A 16,382-nucleotide genomic window follows, 5' to 3' on the forward strand; every position below is an offset into this window, starting at 1 on the left:
GCACCTCTACCCCTCCATGGAAGGTTGCTGAATTATCAGGAGCCTAACTTACATCTGGCTTTCTTCTGTTTTGTTTTTTTTTTTTTAATTAAACAAAAAAATTTTTTTGGCCATGCTGCACAGCATGTGGGATCTTAGTTCCCCAGTCAGGAATCAAATCCGTATGCCCCCTGCAAGTGTGGAGTCTTACTTAACAACTGGACTGCCAGGAAAGTATATATCTTTTATTTGTCTATTACTTATTTATTTTTGGACTTTCACACTCAATCTATTTATAAACTTACCTTCTTTACTCCTTTGAACTTTTTGTTCTGGTTGGAAGCCACTTAGTCCAGCACATTCCTGTGCCTGTGCTGTTTCCATGCTGTTCCCTGTGCCCACTGCCCTTCCCTGCACTTTTTTACTATGTGTCCACATATCCAGATCCAATGTCATCCTTCAAGGTACTGCCCAAACGTGATCATTTCCTGCCTTCCTCTGACCTCTGGATAAAAATAATGCTATTGACTTTCCATAGCATTTTATTTACATGTCTCATTTTTTACTTTCTGTCTAGTATTAACTACATATTTAAACATAATCAAATTTTAATAATTTCACAATTCAATAATTTCCATAGTATATCATAATTTATGTAATCAATTCCTATTTTTAAGCTCTTACATTTCCAACTTTTAAAAATTTACTTCCAACAAGGTTACAATAAGCATCTTTATCATTAATAAATCATCTTTGTGTAGTTTCTTTTTATCTTTAGGATTAAGCTTCTAGAATTGAAATTTCAGATGAGGCAAATATTTAAGGTTTTTTAACTATCAAACTATGTTGTTAAAGATTTCCAGTTCTAGAACCTCCTCTCCTTAATTCCTTTTATTATTAAAATCATATTAAACGTGTGTCCAGTTTGATAACTGGATTGGTTTGTTCATCTTCTATAATATTGACATTTAGGTTGCTTATCTCACCTTTGTTTCTCCTAAATTATATTTTATATCTCTAGTATATTTAAGTGTAAGTATTTGAAAGTTGATATTTGACACAGTAATGTACTATTTTATTTCTTTTGTGTTCCTTATCTCTCAGCTTTGTATAGAAAATATGCAAGCTTTTTCTTTCTATATTATTTTTCTTACTCTGACCTTTTAGTCATCACTTGCAAACAGCAGATTTTCTGATGCCTTGGACACATATTTATTTAAAGTAAAAGGAGTGCTCTAAAGGCTATAACAATGTGGAATTTGTCCTCAGCTTTCTGAGGTTGAAATTGTTAGCAGTGGAAAGAAGAGGACTTTCATCCACATTATCCCTTCTCAAATCCTTTAGCAAAAATTGCATGTGCTTTACAAGGTGGAAAATATAAGTATAATAAGAATTACGTTTAGAATTTATTTTATATCTCCATTTGTATTAAAACCACTCTAGATGGAGAACAAAGGACTTTAGGGCAGGGAGACTATTTTGCATGATACTATGAGAGCAGATACATGTTATTATTCATTTGTTAAAATTCATAGAATGTGCACTACCAAGAGTGATCCCTAAGGTAAGCACTCTGGACTTTGGATGATAATAATGTGTCAGTGTAGGTTTGTTGATTCTAACAAATGTACCATTCTGACTGAAAATGTTGATAGTGGAAAAAGCTATGCACGTGTGAGGATAGGGGTATACGAGGACTCTGCACTTGGTGCTCAATTTTGCTGTGAACCTAAAACCACTCTAAAAAATTAAGTCTATTAAAAAATAGCCATTCTAAATAAAGACTGATAGAGACAGTTTAAATAAAGGAAAAGTCCAAATTCTACTTTTTAACTCTATTTTTATTTCTATGCAATCATTTCATATGTTAATAAAATACTCTATCAGGAAGACTTTGGTAAACAACTTTATTAAATAATTAAAATGATTTGTAAGTAGTATAGCAAATTAAACAGCATTCTAAAGAACTTGAAAATCATTTTTGCACTAGATAAAATGTCAGGCTTATTTTATACTACTAAATTAGTCACATTTGAAAAATAATGTAAACATGAACTTTAGCTTAGCTTTGGATAATTACAACTTAATGACGTACAGAATTGCAAACAAATGAAATCTTATAGTATTTAACTGGCTATTTTTATGTGGTTATTCATTCTATATGCTGATATATTATTGTGTATTTTATTGAAAAAGTCTTTACCCCTCCTATGAAGAAGGGAGAAGACCCTTTCCGAACAGATAACCTCCCAGAAAACCTGGGTTATCAGCTCAAAATGAAGGATGGTGTGGTTTATGTCTATCCTAACGAAGAAGCAGCCAGCAAAGATGAGCCCAAGCCACTTCCTTACCCAAATCTGGACACCTTCTTAGATGATATGAATTTTTTACTTGCTTTAATTGCCCAAGGACCTGTGTAAGTGTTAAGACCTAAACTACTGCTACTGTTACTACTACTGATGGTAAGACTAAGGATTTAAGAGCTTACTATGTTCAAACACGCATTAAACGCTTCATGTGCATTATTTCTTTCACTCTTAATAATCATTGTATGAGGTGGATATTTTTTATAACTCTAAATTTATAAGCTGAGACTTTGATGAGTTAGGTAATTTGCCCAAAGTCACACAGGTGGCTAAGCCAGGATTCGAACCGAAATCTTCCCTCATTGTTATTTATGTCCAACCTTGATGAAAAGATTAAGTCCTTGGAGCCCAATGCTTTTCAAATTAATGCAGAATAAGTCAGTTCCATTTGGAAACAAACATAATTGTTTATGGTAAAGGTGATAAGGGTACTGATGGTTTTGAAATTGTGTTCCTTAAATGTCTGCAATTTTTTACAATTATGTGATTTAATTTTTCACAGTAAGACCTATACCCATCGGCGCTTGAAGTTTCTTTCCTCCAAGTTCCAGGTCCATCAGATGCTCAACGAGATGGATGAGTTGAAGGAGCTGAAGAACAACCCCCACCGGGATTTTTACAACTGCAGAAAGGTAAACATGTTTGCTGCTCAGAGATGATTCCTGGACAAAAACATTAATGCAATTATTTCTTGAACAGGATAAGAAAGATACTGTTTTTCTGATTAATATAAAATTTCTACAGATTCAGTGGAATTTAGTGAAAGCAAATAGATTATGTCTAAAAGATGCAAATGCCTTTCCTACTGTTTTCCACAGACAGGGTTACCACATTATTGCCATAAAAGTTATACTTGTCATCAACAACAAAAATAACAAAAACAAATAAAACCTCAAAAGCCACTCTTCTAGGATTTAGAAGGCATTCATTCTAGTCTTTTTCCTTCTACTTCCTGACTGTAAAACATTGGGGGAAGTGATTAAGTATTTGTGAGTTTTGGTTCCCTCATTTGTAAAATTGGAAAATATATCTGCTCAATCTAGCTCACAGGAGGATTGTGAATATCAAACGATCCAAACCTTGAGGAAAACTAATCAACTAGAAACATTTTGAAGATGTACGCTGATCATTTAAATGATTGCAAGGACGTGGGGGTAGGAAATATATGAACAGAGATTTGGGACCAAATCGTGGCTCTGTCATCCGTATAAGCTTGGGCAAATTGCTTAATCTATCAAAACTTCCACTTATAAAAATTGTTCTTATAAAAGTACCTAACTCATAAGTGTCATCTCTGTACCATGGATGCATTATTTCAATCCTTTCTCCCCTTGGGGCTGAAAACTCTGGCAACTAGTTCACTTCTGGCTGTGTCTCAGGGGTGGAAAATTGTCCCCAAGAATTTTGTGTGGATCAAATGTACGAAGTAAATTGGATATTACAGATATGCAAGAGAAGCAGGCAATATTATTTCATCCAGCCTAAACGTTCACATTCTTACAAGGGCACAAAAAGGTGCTATGTGTTCATTCTTGCTTGACCACCTATACCAACTGTCAGGTCACACCCCTATCATTTACTCCTTTCTCTTCGCACAGCGGGATTTGTGGGCACTGTAGCCTCTAACAGAGCAGCATAACGAAGCATTACAGATTGTTGGTTTTTCTTGACCTGAATGTACACACAGGTGGACACTCATATCCATGCAGCTGCTTGTATGAACCAGAAACATCTACTGCGCTTTATTAAGAAATCTTACCAAATTGATGCTGACAGAGTGGTCTATAGCACCAAGGAGAAAAATCTGACCCTAAAGGAACTTTTTGCTAAATTAAAAATGCATCCCTACGACCTGACTGTTGATTCTCTGGATGTTCATGCTGTAAGTTGATGATGTCAGTTTCATCTAATACTCAGAACCCACATGCATTTCTCCTACAAACACTCCCTTCTCAGAGCTTTAACCATGTGGGCTTACCATGCTGACAGAAAGAACCCATGCACAATTTCAAGGTTCTCTCATTGTCAGCTATCCTGTATTCCATTCTTGGAGCCCGAGCCCTTCCCCTCATACCACGCCCTGGTTCCTTGCAGTCATTCCCTAACTCTCTGTGTCCACGCAGCTCTCATAAGCATACACTTGTGTTCTGTTTCCTGATGCAGGGACGTCAGACTTTCCAGCGTTTTGATAAATTCAATGACAAATACAATCCCGTAGGAGCAAGTGAGCTACGGGACCTCTACCTGAAGACAGACAATTACATTAATGGGGAATATTTTGCCACTATCATCAAGGTGAGGGGGAACCAGCCAGATCTACGGTACCTGAACTGATTCTTAGGGAGGGGGAAGAAGAAAGGGAGGGAAGGAAGAAGGAAGCGGGGAAGGAAGCAGGGGAGAAGAAGGGGAAGGAGAGAGGAGGCGGAGGGAGAGTGCTGTCACTTGGGTCAGGCACTACCCAAATGAATGGCATCATTTCTTGTGAAACATCCACTGTAATGATATTTGAAGACCTTGATTCCTAGGACAGAGAAGCTGAGGGTGTGGATTTGGGATTAAGGACCTGGTTCTTCTAGACTTTTGGAGTTGTAAGTTCGGGAAGAGTCAGGATCAGAACCCACCCTGATCTTCATGACACTTGAACATTAGGAGGCAGGAATGACAGATGCAGTTGGGAGATGTGTGTTTTGGGAGATAAGGGTCATATGAAAGTTGAGTTTGTTTGCAGCAGTGCCTTGGGATGGCATCATCTGCAGTCTGACGCTTTCTGTCTGTGGAGTCCATCAGGTCCCATCAGTCTTTCACTGCAACTAGACGCCCCTCACCTCTCGGTCTCCTTAAATCTTAGCCTTGATAGTTTTCCTCTGACTTCCTTTCTCATAACCTCTGTTCTTCTTAGGACCTCTAGGTCCTAAGAAGTTTCCTCTCCCTAGACCCCTAAGGTTCCTCTCCCTAGACCCCACAGGTATAGACTCCTGAGAGACTCCTCTCTTGGCTTTGCAGGAGGTAGGTGCAGACTTGGTGGAGGCCAAGTACCAGCATGCCGAGCCCCGCTTGTCCATCTATGGCCGCAGTCCTGAGGAGTGGAGCAAACTCTCCACCTGGTTCGTCCAAAACCGCGTCTACTGCCCCAACATGACATGGATGATCCAGGTCCCCAGGATCTAGTACGTAACCGCTCACTGGAAACCCTAACGCCTGCCTCATCCCACCTGCCCTCACCTCCTCCACACGAACAAAGACCAGGCAGCACATCTGGACAGATACAAGCTTTGTTGATAGCACTCAGTGCTGGGTCTCCAGAGGGTGCCTGGTTTTGTCCACTCTAGGTTTAGCACTTTTAATCACAGACAGGAGTTAGGAAGATCATTTCAGTTCAGTTTTCTAACCAGGTTGTTTTTTTAAACAGGGCACTTGATGCAGATCACAAAATAACTTACTAAGAATGATTAAAACTTAGCTAGGAGAAAAACTACATACACTTTAGTATACGTTTTCTTTCTCTTGGTCCTCTTCTCTGTGTCCAGCTCCTTCTTTCCCAAGCACGTCTGTACTGGGGTGTAGCTTTCTTGTATCAGAACTTCAACTACTGCCTTCTGATTATCTTATCTACGAGTGCTCAAGTTCTCCATAATCAATGAATATTTATCAATGGTATTATCACCTGCTGATTACTCATTGCCTTCAGGAATATTCATATCCCTTATTTTCTATCTAACTTAAGTGTTGATGTATTGTCTGGCCATCTGCCTCTGTGTTCTGTGTGCCCTGTGACAATGTAAGAGCTTTATCCTCTCTCTTTAGCCAAAAAAGCAAAGGAATACTTTAAAAAATTGTTGTTTATTATTTTATTTTTGGTTCCTCTGGGTCTTCGTTGCTCTGTGTGGGCTTTCTCCAGGTGCAGAGAGCAAGGGCTACTCTCTAGTTGCAGTGCATGGGCTTCTCATTGGAATGGCTTCTCTTGCGGCAGAGCACAGGTTCTAGAACACGTGGTCTTCAGCAGTTGCAGCATGTGGGCTCAGTAGTTGTGGCACATGGACTTAGTTGCCCCAAGGCATGTGGAATCTTCCTGGCCAGGGATTAAACCTGTGCCCCCTGCATTGGCAGGTGAATTCTCATTCACTGTACCACCAGGGAAGTCCCAAAAGAGTAACTTTTTGAATGGAGTAAAACTTCCTATCTAATATCATTAAGACAGAGAGGCAGTAAAGTGTGGTGGTTAGAAGCATGGGCCCTGGCCCTGGGCTTGGCTATACTTGAATCATGACTCTACCAGTTACTAGCTGTGTGACCTTTGGCAAGTTTCATGACCTCTCTGTGCCTTAGTTTCATCATCTTTAAAATGGGGTCATAAGGGTATTTAATTTATTGTGTTGTTATGAGGATTAAATTAGCTAATACTTCTGACCACTCAAAAGAGTGGGTGGCAAATATTGAGTGCTGTATAAGAGTTTGTTAGATTGCCTCTGGCTACAGCACATCAGAGGTGTTCTTGATAAAGTGTTTCATGTTCACCATCTTGTATACCACACACAAAAAAATCATTGACCCTTTCATGACATAGTTCCCATGTTCTTCATTCTCTACCTGGCCTTAGCTGTGAGGATTTAAATTTTTTTTTTTTTTTTTTACCACAGAGCATTCATAGAAGATACAGTATAGGTTCATGTGGTCCAGCAAGAAATTTATACCTCCTATGCCAAAACTAAGGTCCCCTGGAGAAGGAAATGGCAACCCTCTCTAGTATTCTTGCCTGGGAAATCCCATGGACAGCTGAGCCTGGTGGGTTACAGGCTACAGTCCTGAGGGGTCACAAAAGAGTTAGACACAACTTAGAGACTAAACAACAACAAATGTCAAACCCAAACTGCATCCTTCTTTATGGGTAACCAAGAAGAAGGTACCAGGTGGACCTAAGATGGAAACACTAGGTCTTTTCTTAAACAAGGCATTTGGCCCTTTGCTTGTCTTTGGCCTTTACTTTGAACTATCAGTCCCCAAATCTTCTCCTCCTAAATTCTCTTCATTCCTGCCTCTAGTGATGTGTTCCGATCTAAGAACTTCCTTCCACACTTTGGAAAGATGTTGGAGAATGTTTTCATGCCAGTGTTTGAAGCCACCATCAACCCTCAGGCTCACCCAGACCTCAGTGTTTTCCTCAAGCACGTAAGCATGACCCTGTGGGCCTTCCTAAAGCTGCACAGGAACCAGCCTGCGTACCTAGCTGTGATGAATTCTTGATGCTTATCTCTGACATTTGGTCCTTGCCTCCGGGAGCCAAAAGTCTGTCTGAGGGCCGGGTCTCTGCTTTCAGACTAAATCCATCGCCTGTTCATTTTTCCTGACAGATTACAGGCTTCGACAGTGTAGATGATGAGTCCAAACACAGCGGCCACATGTTCTCCTCCAAGAGCCCTAAGCCCCAGGACTGGACCATGGAAAAGAACCCATCTTACACTTACTATACCTACTACATGTATGCAAACATCATGGTGCTCAACAGCCTGAGAAAGTAAGTAGATGAGAACTGGAAGGACAATCTATCTGACACACTTCTTTCCTCATACACTGGCACCCTCGATGGTTGAGGGATGCTGCCACTTGGCCCAGAGAAGAAATTTCTTCCCCTTGACTTATTCTTCAGTTTCCTTACTTATTTGAGGAGGGGGGATGGACATTTTGGAGTCTTCAGTAACTTTCACAATTCCTTTTCTTTGGAAGTTTAGGAATCTACACTTATCACTGTGCAATTTATGATAAAATTGCATACTTTTTGCCCATCTTGGTATATCTGAGCAAGGAAGAAATATAGGACTATTATAAGGGAGTTTTCTGGAAACCTTTCCCCCCTAAAGTGTGAGTAGCAGAAAAAATGACATGGTGATATTGGTAAACTTTTGGTGGTAACTCAAGATGTTTCTGTTCAGGTAATCAAATCTTAACTTTCCTCCATAACCTCATATCCTATATTGCCTCTTTTCCCAAAAACTCTGTGTTTTAGGAAGAGGTTTGGGGCTTCCCAGGTGGCTCAGTGGTAAAGAATCTGCCTGTCAATGCAGGAGATGCAGGTTCAATTTCTGGGTTGGGAAGATCCCGTGGAGGAAGAAACGGCAACCCACTCCAGTATTCTTGCCTGGAAAACCCCCGTGGACAGAGAAGCCTGGTGGGCCACAGTCCATGGGGTTGTAAAGAGTCGGACACGACTGAGTGACAAAACAGCAAAGATTATGCATTGGAATTGTCTGGTTTGCTGAATCCTTTGGATGCCCCACTTCCTTTCAGAGTGTTAATTTTTCCTACCAGATTTTCTGTAAATCACTTTAGGCCCAGAATGGTTGTCAGGTTCTGGTCAGTCACCTGTGATTCCTATAATAGCTCCATCTCCCTAGGGAACGAGGCATGAACACGTTTCTGTTCCGACCTCATTGTGGGGAAGCTGGAGCTCTCACTCATCTCATGACAGCGTTCATGACAGCAGATAACATCTCTCATGGCCTGAATTTAAAAAAGGTGAGTTGAAAAAAAAAAAAGGGTGAGTTGGAGGCTCTCTTCTCAACCTGAACTTTTATGTGGGAGCAAGAGGGATAGCTTTTTTCCTCCTTATCATTTTGTCATAAGTCATTATCAACACTGGAATCAAAATAAAGGAGAGCAAAAAATATTTTTGAGATTATTTACTGCATTTCATTTTACAGAGGCCTGGAGAAGTAAAGGAACTTGCTCAAGATTACCTAGCTAGTCAGTGTCAGGGAGGGGTTAATGCAGATCTTCCGACTTTTACTTTAGAGTTCTGACAAGGGATAAATGCGAGGCAGGTTGGCCTACCTTCAACTGGTTTTTGCCAGATTTCATGTTGTAGCATGTTTCGAAATGCCTCTTGTGAGAGTCAGAACTTTCTTGTAGAGAAAAAAAGTTTCACGGTGAATTCTTTTGCCTAAGATAGACCATTAACTTAGACAATTAAACAATCTGGTTTGACTCAATGCTTCTGAAAACTGATCTCATAAATTTATTCTAAATAGTATTTACATTTAAAAACTATTCTTTTATACAACAGGATTTAAAGAATAGGTGATAATTTTGTTGAAAGCCAAAACCTGAAGTAGATCATGGGGTTTTAACATTTCTAGTTTGCATACCTTTTCCAATATTTTAAAATATTTTTTTCACTTTTCCTTTTCAGAGTCCTGTGCTACAGTACTTGTTTTTCTTAGCCCAGATTCCCATCGCTATGTCGCCATTAAGTAACAACAGCTTATTTCTAGAATACGCCCGAAATCCTTTTTTAGATTTCCTCCAGAAAGGGCTAATGATCTCACTGTCTACAGATGACCCAATGCAATTCCACTTCACCAAGGTACACATATGGAATTTTGAGCAATTAAAGTATATTTTGCTGAACTGTTATTTACCGTCTAGAATTTTAAAGTTGAATCAATGATATTTCACTATTCTTTTGTGCAGGATGTGTGTTATTTCTTTTAATGCATCCCTTTTTCTTTCCCTCTTTTAAATAAATAACCCAAGGAGCCCCTAATGGAAGAATATGCCATTGCTGCACAAGTCTTCAAGCTGAGTACCTGTGATATGTGTGAAGTGGCAAGAAACAGTGTTCTGCAATGTGGAATTTCTCATCAGGTAGACCTGCCTTTGACTGATTATCCTTCTGAGTCTGGAATTTGGTAACCTGAATATTGAAAAATTAGTTGAAGAAACACTTGTTGAAAAATTATTTCAGGAATCATGTGCGGTTACTAGGGACAGGGTCTAGAAAGAATTATTCTTTCTCTCTGGCCAGGACCTGTGGGCAAGGAAGATAAAATACACTTATTTCTCAGCAGACCATGCACATTGAGGCACTGGATGAGTGCGCTTAGTGGTTTATTGTTTTCCTCTTGCCTGCAGCTAATATAAGGAAGGAACCTTGTGGAGGATATAATTATTGTCCATATCAGGGTAAAAAGTGACAACAATCATTCTGTTTCCTTTTTTCTTATAGGAGAAAGCAAGATTTCTGGGCAACAATTACCTTGAAGAAGGCCCTGCTGGAAATGATATCCGAAAGACAAATGTGGCCCAAATCCGCATGGCCTATCGCTATGAAACCTGGTGTTATGAACTTAATTTAATTGCTGAAGGGATTAAATCAGGAGAATAAAACAAACAAAATAATGACATGGGTGAGATTTTCATTGTAAGGTATAAATAGCAATGGTTACTAGTTATCAAATCCCTATTATAAGCCAAAGATTGCATTAGATATTGACATTATTTCATTTAATGCTTTGCACAACTTTATAGATATTATTGTCCCCATTTTGGGGAAGATAAGTAAACTGAGATTAGTGACCTATATTAAGATATACCTAGGAAGAGGTAGCAATGGAAACCTGGGTTTGTCTGACTCTAGAGTCATGACTTTCAGGCAAAATAGTTATTAAGGCAAGGCAAAAATACAAGCAAATGATTAGTTATAGGGAGAATGCAGACTTTTGGTTTACAGAATGGAACTTGCTAAAGGCATTTAGACCACTGAAAAGTCCTTTTGACAGGATACAGCTGAAGAGTGACTTTCTTAGACAAAAACAGAAGTGGTGTAACCCAATGTAGAAAATCTGTAATTATGAGTTGTTACGGAGAATTTATCTTACAAAATGATTCTTAGTTTTAAGAATGTAATTCACAATTAAGTTATACTCAGCAGTAGTGGTACATTTTAAATGATTTTATTTACCAAAAGAAAAGTTACACGTGTAACTTTTTAGAATCATTCCTGTTACTCAAGGTCAAGTGGAATTCCTATTAACCAGACTATACTTCTATGCACACACAGTTGTGTTGCCATCTAGTGGTTGGGCTGATAACTTCATTCACCTTATTCAATAAACAATTACTGACCAAACATCTAAAATATCAGTCTGGTACATACCTAGACAGCAAAGGTATAAGGAATAAGATCTCATTCTTTTATAGACAACAACTAGTATAAAACTGTTCACAGCATGAAGTAACAGCATGAGTAGGTACAAATGTGAAAAGGAACATTTTGTGAAATATCTTAGAAAATAAAGACATTTCAAAAGGAAAAAAAAAATTAAAAGCAAATTCCTATATGCTTCCACATTCTGTACAAGTGGTCCTAAGCATAGGTGTGATTCCAACAACATGTTTGTACTAGCCCTGGTGTATGAAATCTCTCCCTGGTTTCTGAAGTTGAAGTTCTCTTTGCTGAGTATTTTTAAGTCCCTTAGACAACCTGATTTTTCTTTTACCTTGACCTCTTTGTTACCAAAATAATACAAACTGCCAAATTAAACTTTCTATTCTCAGATTTAAAAAGGCATGAACTACCATTATGTATATCTCCATCTTACCCATGAGAGGGCAGTAGAATACATCCACGTCATTTATTACATCCATAGAGAGGATGAAGATGAAGATTTGGTTTCATATTTAGTACTTGGAATTTGATCTACTCATTTTGGCTTATAATCTTCCTGAATGCAAAGTCTGGAATAAATCTGAATTTTGAAATAAATTTCAAAACCACACTATTTTAGCCCAACATTTTATCTTAAACAATTGTTTGGGGAGTTTTCTAAATACACAAGGATTTTTTTGGTGGTGAGGGGGAGGGGTCCGATCGTTGTTCAAAATTTACTGCAAACAATATTCACATTTATTTCCTCATTGAGAAGTGATTAAAAATATGTCTTGACATTCCTTCCCTCCCCTCCCCCACCATTATAGAAGATAATTCCTGTTTTATTCCCCATAGCTCATGGTTTCACAACGGTTTGGGATATGCAGCTTTTACTCCTTTGGCTAAGTTGGCCTGTGACAGTCATCTGTGATGTGTGACCAAACACCGCTCTTTCTGGTCTTCTATTTTGGTACCTTCATGTGAACAGTTGTGGGAAGAGTTTGGTCACCAGATCCAAGAGGCTCCAGTGGCGTGGCGCGGGGTAGGGTGGAATCGGGCGGGCCCAGGTGGGGTGGGGTAGTTAGCAAGTGCCTGGGAAACAGGCTCAACTCATCCTTGACTAGCAGCCTTAGTGAAACTGGGCTGCTGCTCGCAGTAGGCACCGCGCCATGCACATACCTGAGGACGAGCGTGTTGCAGGCGCAGCGCTTAATCATGTCACAACAGGGCGTGGGAGCCGACCTCAGGCACTGGGAGTATCAAAGGCAATTATGCTCTGGGATTTCAAGCCTCAAGTGTCGGGAGCGTTATATTCAGCTGTACATTTCAAGTCGGGGCTGTATTGCAACTGCCGGAGACATTTTTGCCCCCCTGAGCTCAGCCTGAGAAATGATGCTGCTCTTTCACTGGAGACACCAGGCCTTCTACATTCGTTGGCAGGAGACAGTACGGTTTCCTTGAGTGAGGTGCCATTTGAATTTCTTGATTAGGCTTTGTCTCACGGGTAGCTGTGAAGAGTCAACATTATGTAAAGTTCTTGTCCATCGCCGTGGAGCCTGTTGGACGGCAGGCACGGTGACTAAGGAACTTTGTCTAGAGGCTCGGCCGGACGACAGCCGTGGCTGCCGCTTGCCTGCCGGAGCGCAGCCTCTTGGAAACCAGGCTCCTGGGCAAGGCTCTGGCCCCGACACTGGACTCGAGCGGGGGCGGTTCCCCGCAGGAAGGTCCTCGGGCGGTGTCGGGGGCGGGTCCAAGGGCGGGTCCAAAGGTGAGGGGTGGGAACATGAGCCAATAAGAACAGGGCTTGGCCGGGCCGGGGCGGGGCCTGCGGCCGGGTCCGCGGGGGCGGGACAGAGCCCACCCCAAGTGGAACTCAGCAGACCTGGCGCCTCGGCTGAGAGGACTAAGCCCGGCTGCCCAGAGGCGGAGGCGGCCTCGAGGCCCAGCGCAGGTAAGAGCGGGGTGACCTGGGGCGGGTTGTGAGGCAGGGGCTTCGGCCCCTCGCAGCGGAGGGTGTCGCACGTTGGGAGCCGGGCCTTGGAGCGTTGGGAGCCGTCCGGTCGCAGAGCGGGAGCCGGCTGGCGGCAGTGTCGGCACCTCCCCGGCCTGGAGGGACTCACGAGCGTGCGGCCCCGCGCCCAGCGAACTCTGGATTTGGGAGCCCGCTGGTCGGCGGAGGCGGCTGTGATGGAGCCTGACTGAGGGTCTCCCCGCCGCTCACCTCGGGGCGCGGGGACCTTCGTCCGGGTGGCGCTCGGGGGCGCTCGGCAGTCCTGGGGAAGAAGCAGGGAGCTCTCCGCATTCAGGAGGAAACGCGGGGCTTTCGTCAGTATTAAGCCGCGACAGGCTGAGACGGTGGGTTTTTCAAACATTTTTGCTTTTCTGTGTTTTGAGCCTTAACAGAACCTGACGAGCACAGTAAAGTCGTCAAGTAGGATTTTGATTTAAAAAATCGGACAGTGGAACATCCAAGAGTTTCTAACTATTATAGTATGACAGAAGATGATCAGAATATGAGTCAGGGGCGGGAGTTTCGGCCAGGACCCACGTACCAGATGTGATACCTCGGTTAAAGTCGACTTTTCTGGGCCTCGTTTCCTTAGCTGTAAAATCGGGATGCTTTTGCCAGGCGGTATTCTTAGGGTCAAATGAGATGAGTGAGAGTGTCCTATAAATGTTAGGTATTGTATATTCTGTGAAACAGCTATTAAGCGCCAGGCACATAGTAGGCTCTTTGTAAATCTTTACCCTAAAGCTAGCGGTTCACCTACGGTGTTTTAGATAAAGTCCTACATCTGGGTTTACTGTGTAAATTGTTTAAGCTCATTTTTTACAAATCACCATTGTTGGAAGTGTGGTCCATTTTTCATCAATTAATGAATTTTTCTAGAATGGCACGCTACACTGTTACTGAATCGTTTACCAAGAAGTTTGGTAGCAGTTAATCTGTGTCTTTGCTTTAGGTAAATAGTTGTAGTTTAAGTTACCTGGTAAAGTAAGCTAGGAGTATTGCTTCAAATCGAGACTTACATTAGCTTTTGTAAGATTTAAGTTGTCCAAAACAAAATATATTAATATATAGCTGCATTTTTTGGTACAGCTTTTATTATAGACATTTGCATTCTTTTCTGTAGGTTTGTGAATGTGTGAGGAGTTTTGGGGGAAGACTGGAAAGGAAAAAAGGAAGAACAGTTTGTAACCAGCACACTTTGACTAGGGATAAATGTAGGCGTGTTCTGAAGTCGTTTCCCAGGCAGAAACCAGGAAATGTAGTAATTGTGTCCCTTGGCTTTTCATTAGTTTGTGTATGTGTGTTGATAGATTTTATTAAATAAGGATATAAAGGAAGAATATTATTTTTTCTGATGTGACAATAGGCAGTTTTCTAAAACTTGAAATTATATTTTATTTTGTTATTAAAATAATTTCTTAATTTCCTGGTGACTGTGCCCGGTCTTGCCTGCTGCACAGCTTTTTCTCTAGTTGCAGCAAGTGTGGGTTACTCTCTAGTTGCAGTGCCTGGGCTTCTCCTTTTGGTGGCTTCTCTTGTTGTGGAGGACCAGCTCTAGATCGCACGGGCTTCAATAGTTGTGGCACATGGGCTCAACAGTTGCAGCTCCCAGATTCTAGAGCACAAGCTTAACAGTTGTGACACATGGGCTTTGTTGCTGCATGGCATGTGGGATCCTCCTGGATCAAGGATCGAACCCATGCCTTCTGCATTGGCAGGAAGATTCTTTACCACTGAGCCACCAGGGAAACCGTGGAAATTTTATTTTAAATGATCTGTAGTAAGTCTTGCATTATAGACAAGAATTTTAGATCACTGGGTACCAAGACCAAATTAAATGGAGAAGTAGAGGGAAAATTCTAGTGAATATAGTTTTTGTTTTGCTTTAACAGTTTTACATGTTTCAACAGTTCAGTGCAAGATGGATGTTTTGAAACACCAATTACAAGCATGTACTCCATATATAAGGTTTGCTGTGATTTCTAATCTGTTGATCTTGGCGGACTGAAATCTTATATTCACATTATTTATTAAGCATTAATATATTCTAAGGCACAGTTTTAGCACTTACGTTCCTATGTGGGCAGCTTCCCTGGTGGCCCAGTGGTAAAGAATATGCCTGCCAGTGCAGGAGACGTGGGTTCGATCCCTCGGTTGGGAAGATCCCCTGGAGAAGGAAATGGAAACCCACTCCAGTATTCTTGCCTGGGAAATCCCGTTGACAGAGGGCCTGGTGGGTGTCTGTCCATGGGATTACAGAAGAGTTGGACAGGACTTATGAACTAAACAACAATATCTGAGTCACCAGAGAAGCCACCTATACACTAATATAAGTGCTAAAACTGTGCATTGGAATGTATTAGGTGCTCAGTAAATAATGTGAGTATAAGGCTTCAGTCTGCCAAGATCAACAGACAGTAAAGAATCTGCCTGAAATGCAGCAGACCTGGGTTCAATCCATAAGTCGGGAAGTCAGTCTCTTCTCCCTTGAGAAGGGAATGGCTACCCACTCCAGTATTCTTGTCTGGATAATTCCATGAACAAAGGAGCCTGGCAGGCTACAGTCCATGGTGTTGCAAAGAGTTGGACCCAACTGAGAGACTAACAATTCTTGTATGGGCAGGATTTAATTCCTTCCATCTAGGAGATTACATTTTACCCCATGCTGCTGCTTCTGTTAAGTCGCTTCAGTCATGTCCGACTCTGTACGACCCCATAGACGGCAGCTCACCAGGCTCCCCATCCCTGGGACTCTCCAGGCAGGAACGCTGGAGTGGGTTGCCGTTTCCTTCTCCAATGCACAAAAGTGAAAAGTGAAAGTGAGGTCGCTCAGTCATCTTAGCGACCCCATGGACTGAAGCCCTATAGGCTAGCATAAGTACAGAGAAAGTTGTTTGACAACTGATGATAAGGATAACATCAACCAGCATTTATTGGGATGTGCTTTGGGCTAGGCAGTGTTCTAAATTCTTACATGCATTAGCTTATTGAATCCTTAGAACCACCTTGAGGAGTGTTATTACTATGATCTCCTTTTTAAGCAACATAGAAATGTTGAATGACTCCCATATCAAACAGCCTATATGCCAGAGCTAGGTAGGAT

General features: G+C 41.3%; 3 protein-coding genes across 7 annotated transcripts in view; 2 read left to right on the forward strand and 1 right to left on the reverse strand.

Moving 5' to 3' along the window:
• The window catches only part of AMPD1 (adenosine monophosphate deaminase 1), a 22,593-nt gene extending 12,071 nt beyond the window's left edge, over window positions 1–10,522 (forward strand). For 2 of the 3 annotated variants that reach the window (XM_010830758.1, XM_010830759.1), the window contains 11 exons: window positions 2,176–2,395; window positions 2,848–2,977; window positions 4,033–4,227; window positions 4,509–4,640; window positions 5,349–5,512; window positions 7,385–7,511; window positions 7,694–7,857; window positions 8,735–8,855; window positions 9,529–9,702; window positions 9,873–9,983; window positions 10,345–10,518. In XM_010830758.1, the coding sequence (XP_010829060.1) occupies window positions 2,176–2,395; window positions 2,848–2,977; window positions 4,033–4,227; window positions 4,509–4,640; window positions 5,349–5,512; window positions 7,385–7,511; window positions 7,694–7,857; window positions 8,735–8,855; window positions 9,529–9,702; window positions 9,873–9,983; window positions 10,345–10,503 (1,697 nt within the window). In that variant the 3' untranslated portion in view covers window positions 10,504–10,518. Of the gene's footprint in view, window positions 1–2,175; window positions 2,396–2,847; window positions 2,978–4,032; window positions 4,228–4,508; window positions 4,641–5,348; window positions 5,513–7,384; window positions 7,512–7,693; window positions 7,858–8,734; window positions 8,856–9,528; window positions 9,703–9,872; window positions 9,984–10,344 lie in introns of all 3 variants that reach the window. The other variant, XM_010830757.1, reaches the window with a different exon arrangement.
• Window positions 10,523–10,816: 294 nt separating this feature from the next.
• Window positions 10,817–13,640, reverse strand: LOC104981771 (basic proline-rich protein-like). Its single transcript, XM_010831020.1, has 3 exons — window positions 12,771–13,640; window positions 12,448–12,518; window positions 10,817–10,919 (listed from the first exon to the last, which is right to left on the reverse strand). The coding sequence occupies exons 1-3, from the start codon at window positions 13,638–13,640 to the stop codon at window positions 10,817–10,819; spliced, it is 1,044 nt and encodes a 347-aa protein (XP_010829322.1).
• The window catches only part of DENND2C (DENN/MADD domain containing 2C), a 94,259-nt gene continuing 91,007 nt past the window's right edge, over window positions 13,131–16,382 (forward strand). For all 3 annotated transcript variants that reach the window (XM_010830761.1, XM_010830762.1, XM_010830763.1), the window contains exon 1: window positions 13,131–13,219. The gene's annotated coding sequence lies outside the window, so the exon portion shown is untranslated. The remainder of the gene's footprint in view (window positions 13,220–16,382) is intronic.

This window comes from Bison bison, unplaced genomic scaffold, assembly GCF_000754665.1.
Source record: "Bison bison bison isolate TAMUID 2011002044 unplaced genomic scaffold, Bison_UMD1.0 scf7180017864519, whole genome shotgun sequence".
NCBI classification, from domain to species: Eukaryota; Metazoa; Chordata; class Mammalia; order Artiodactyla; family Bovidae; genus Bison; species Bison bison.

Coding starts and splice junctions, on each gene's coding strand:
- LOC104981771 (XM_010831020.1), bottom strand. CDS start 13,640: ATGTTTGAAAAACCCACCGTCTCAGCCTGTCGCGGCTTAATACTGACG. Junction 12,519..12,770: donor TTGACTCTTCACAGCTACCC/GTGAGACAAAGC, acceptor TGATACTCCCAG/TGCCTGAGGTCGGCTCCCAC. Junction 10,920..12,447: donor TGCAACACGCTCGTCCTCAG/GTATGTGCATGG, acceptor TTTTTGTCTAAG/AAAGTCACTCTTCAGCTGTA.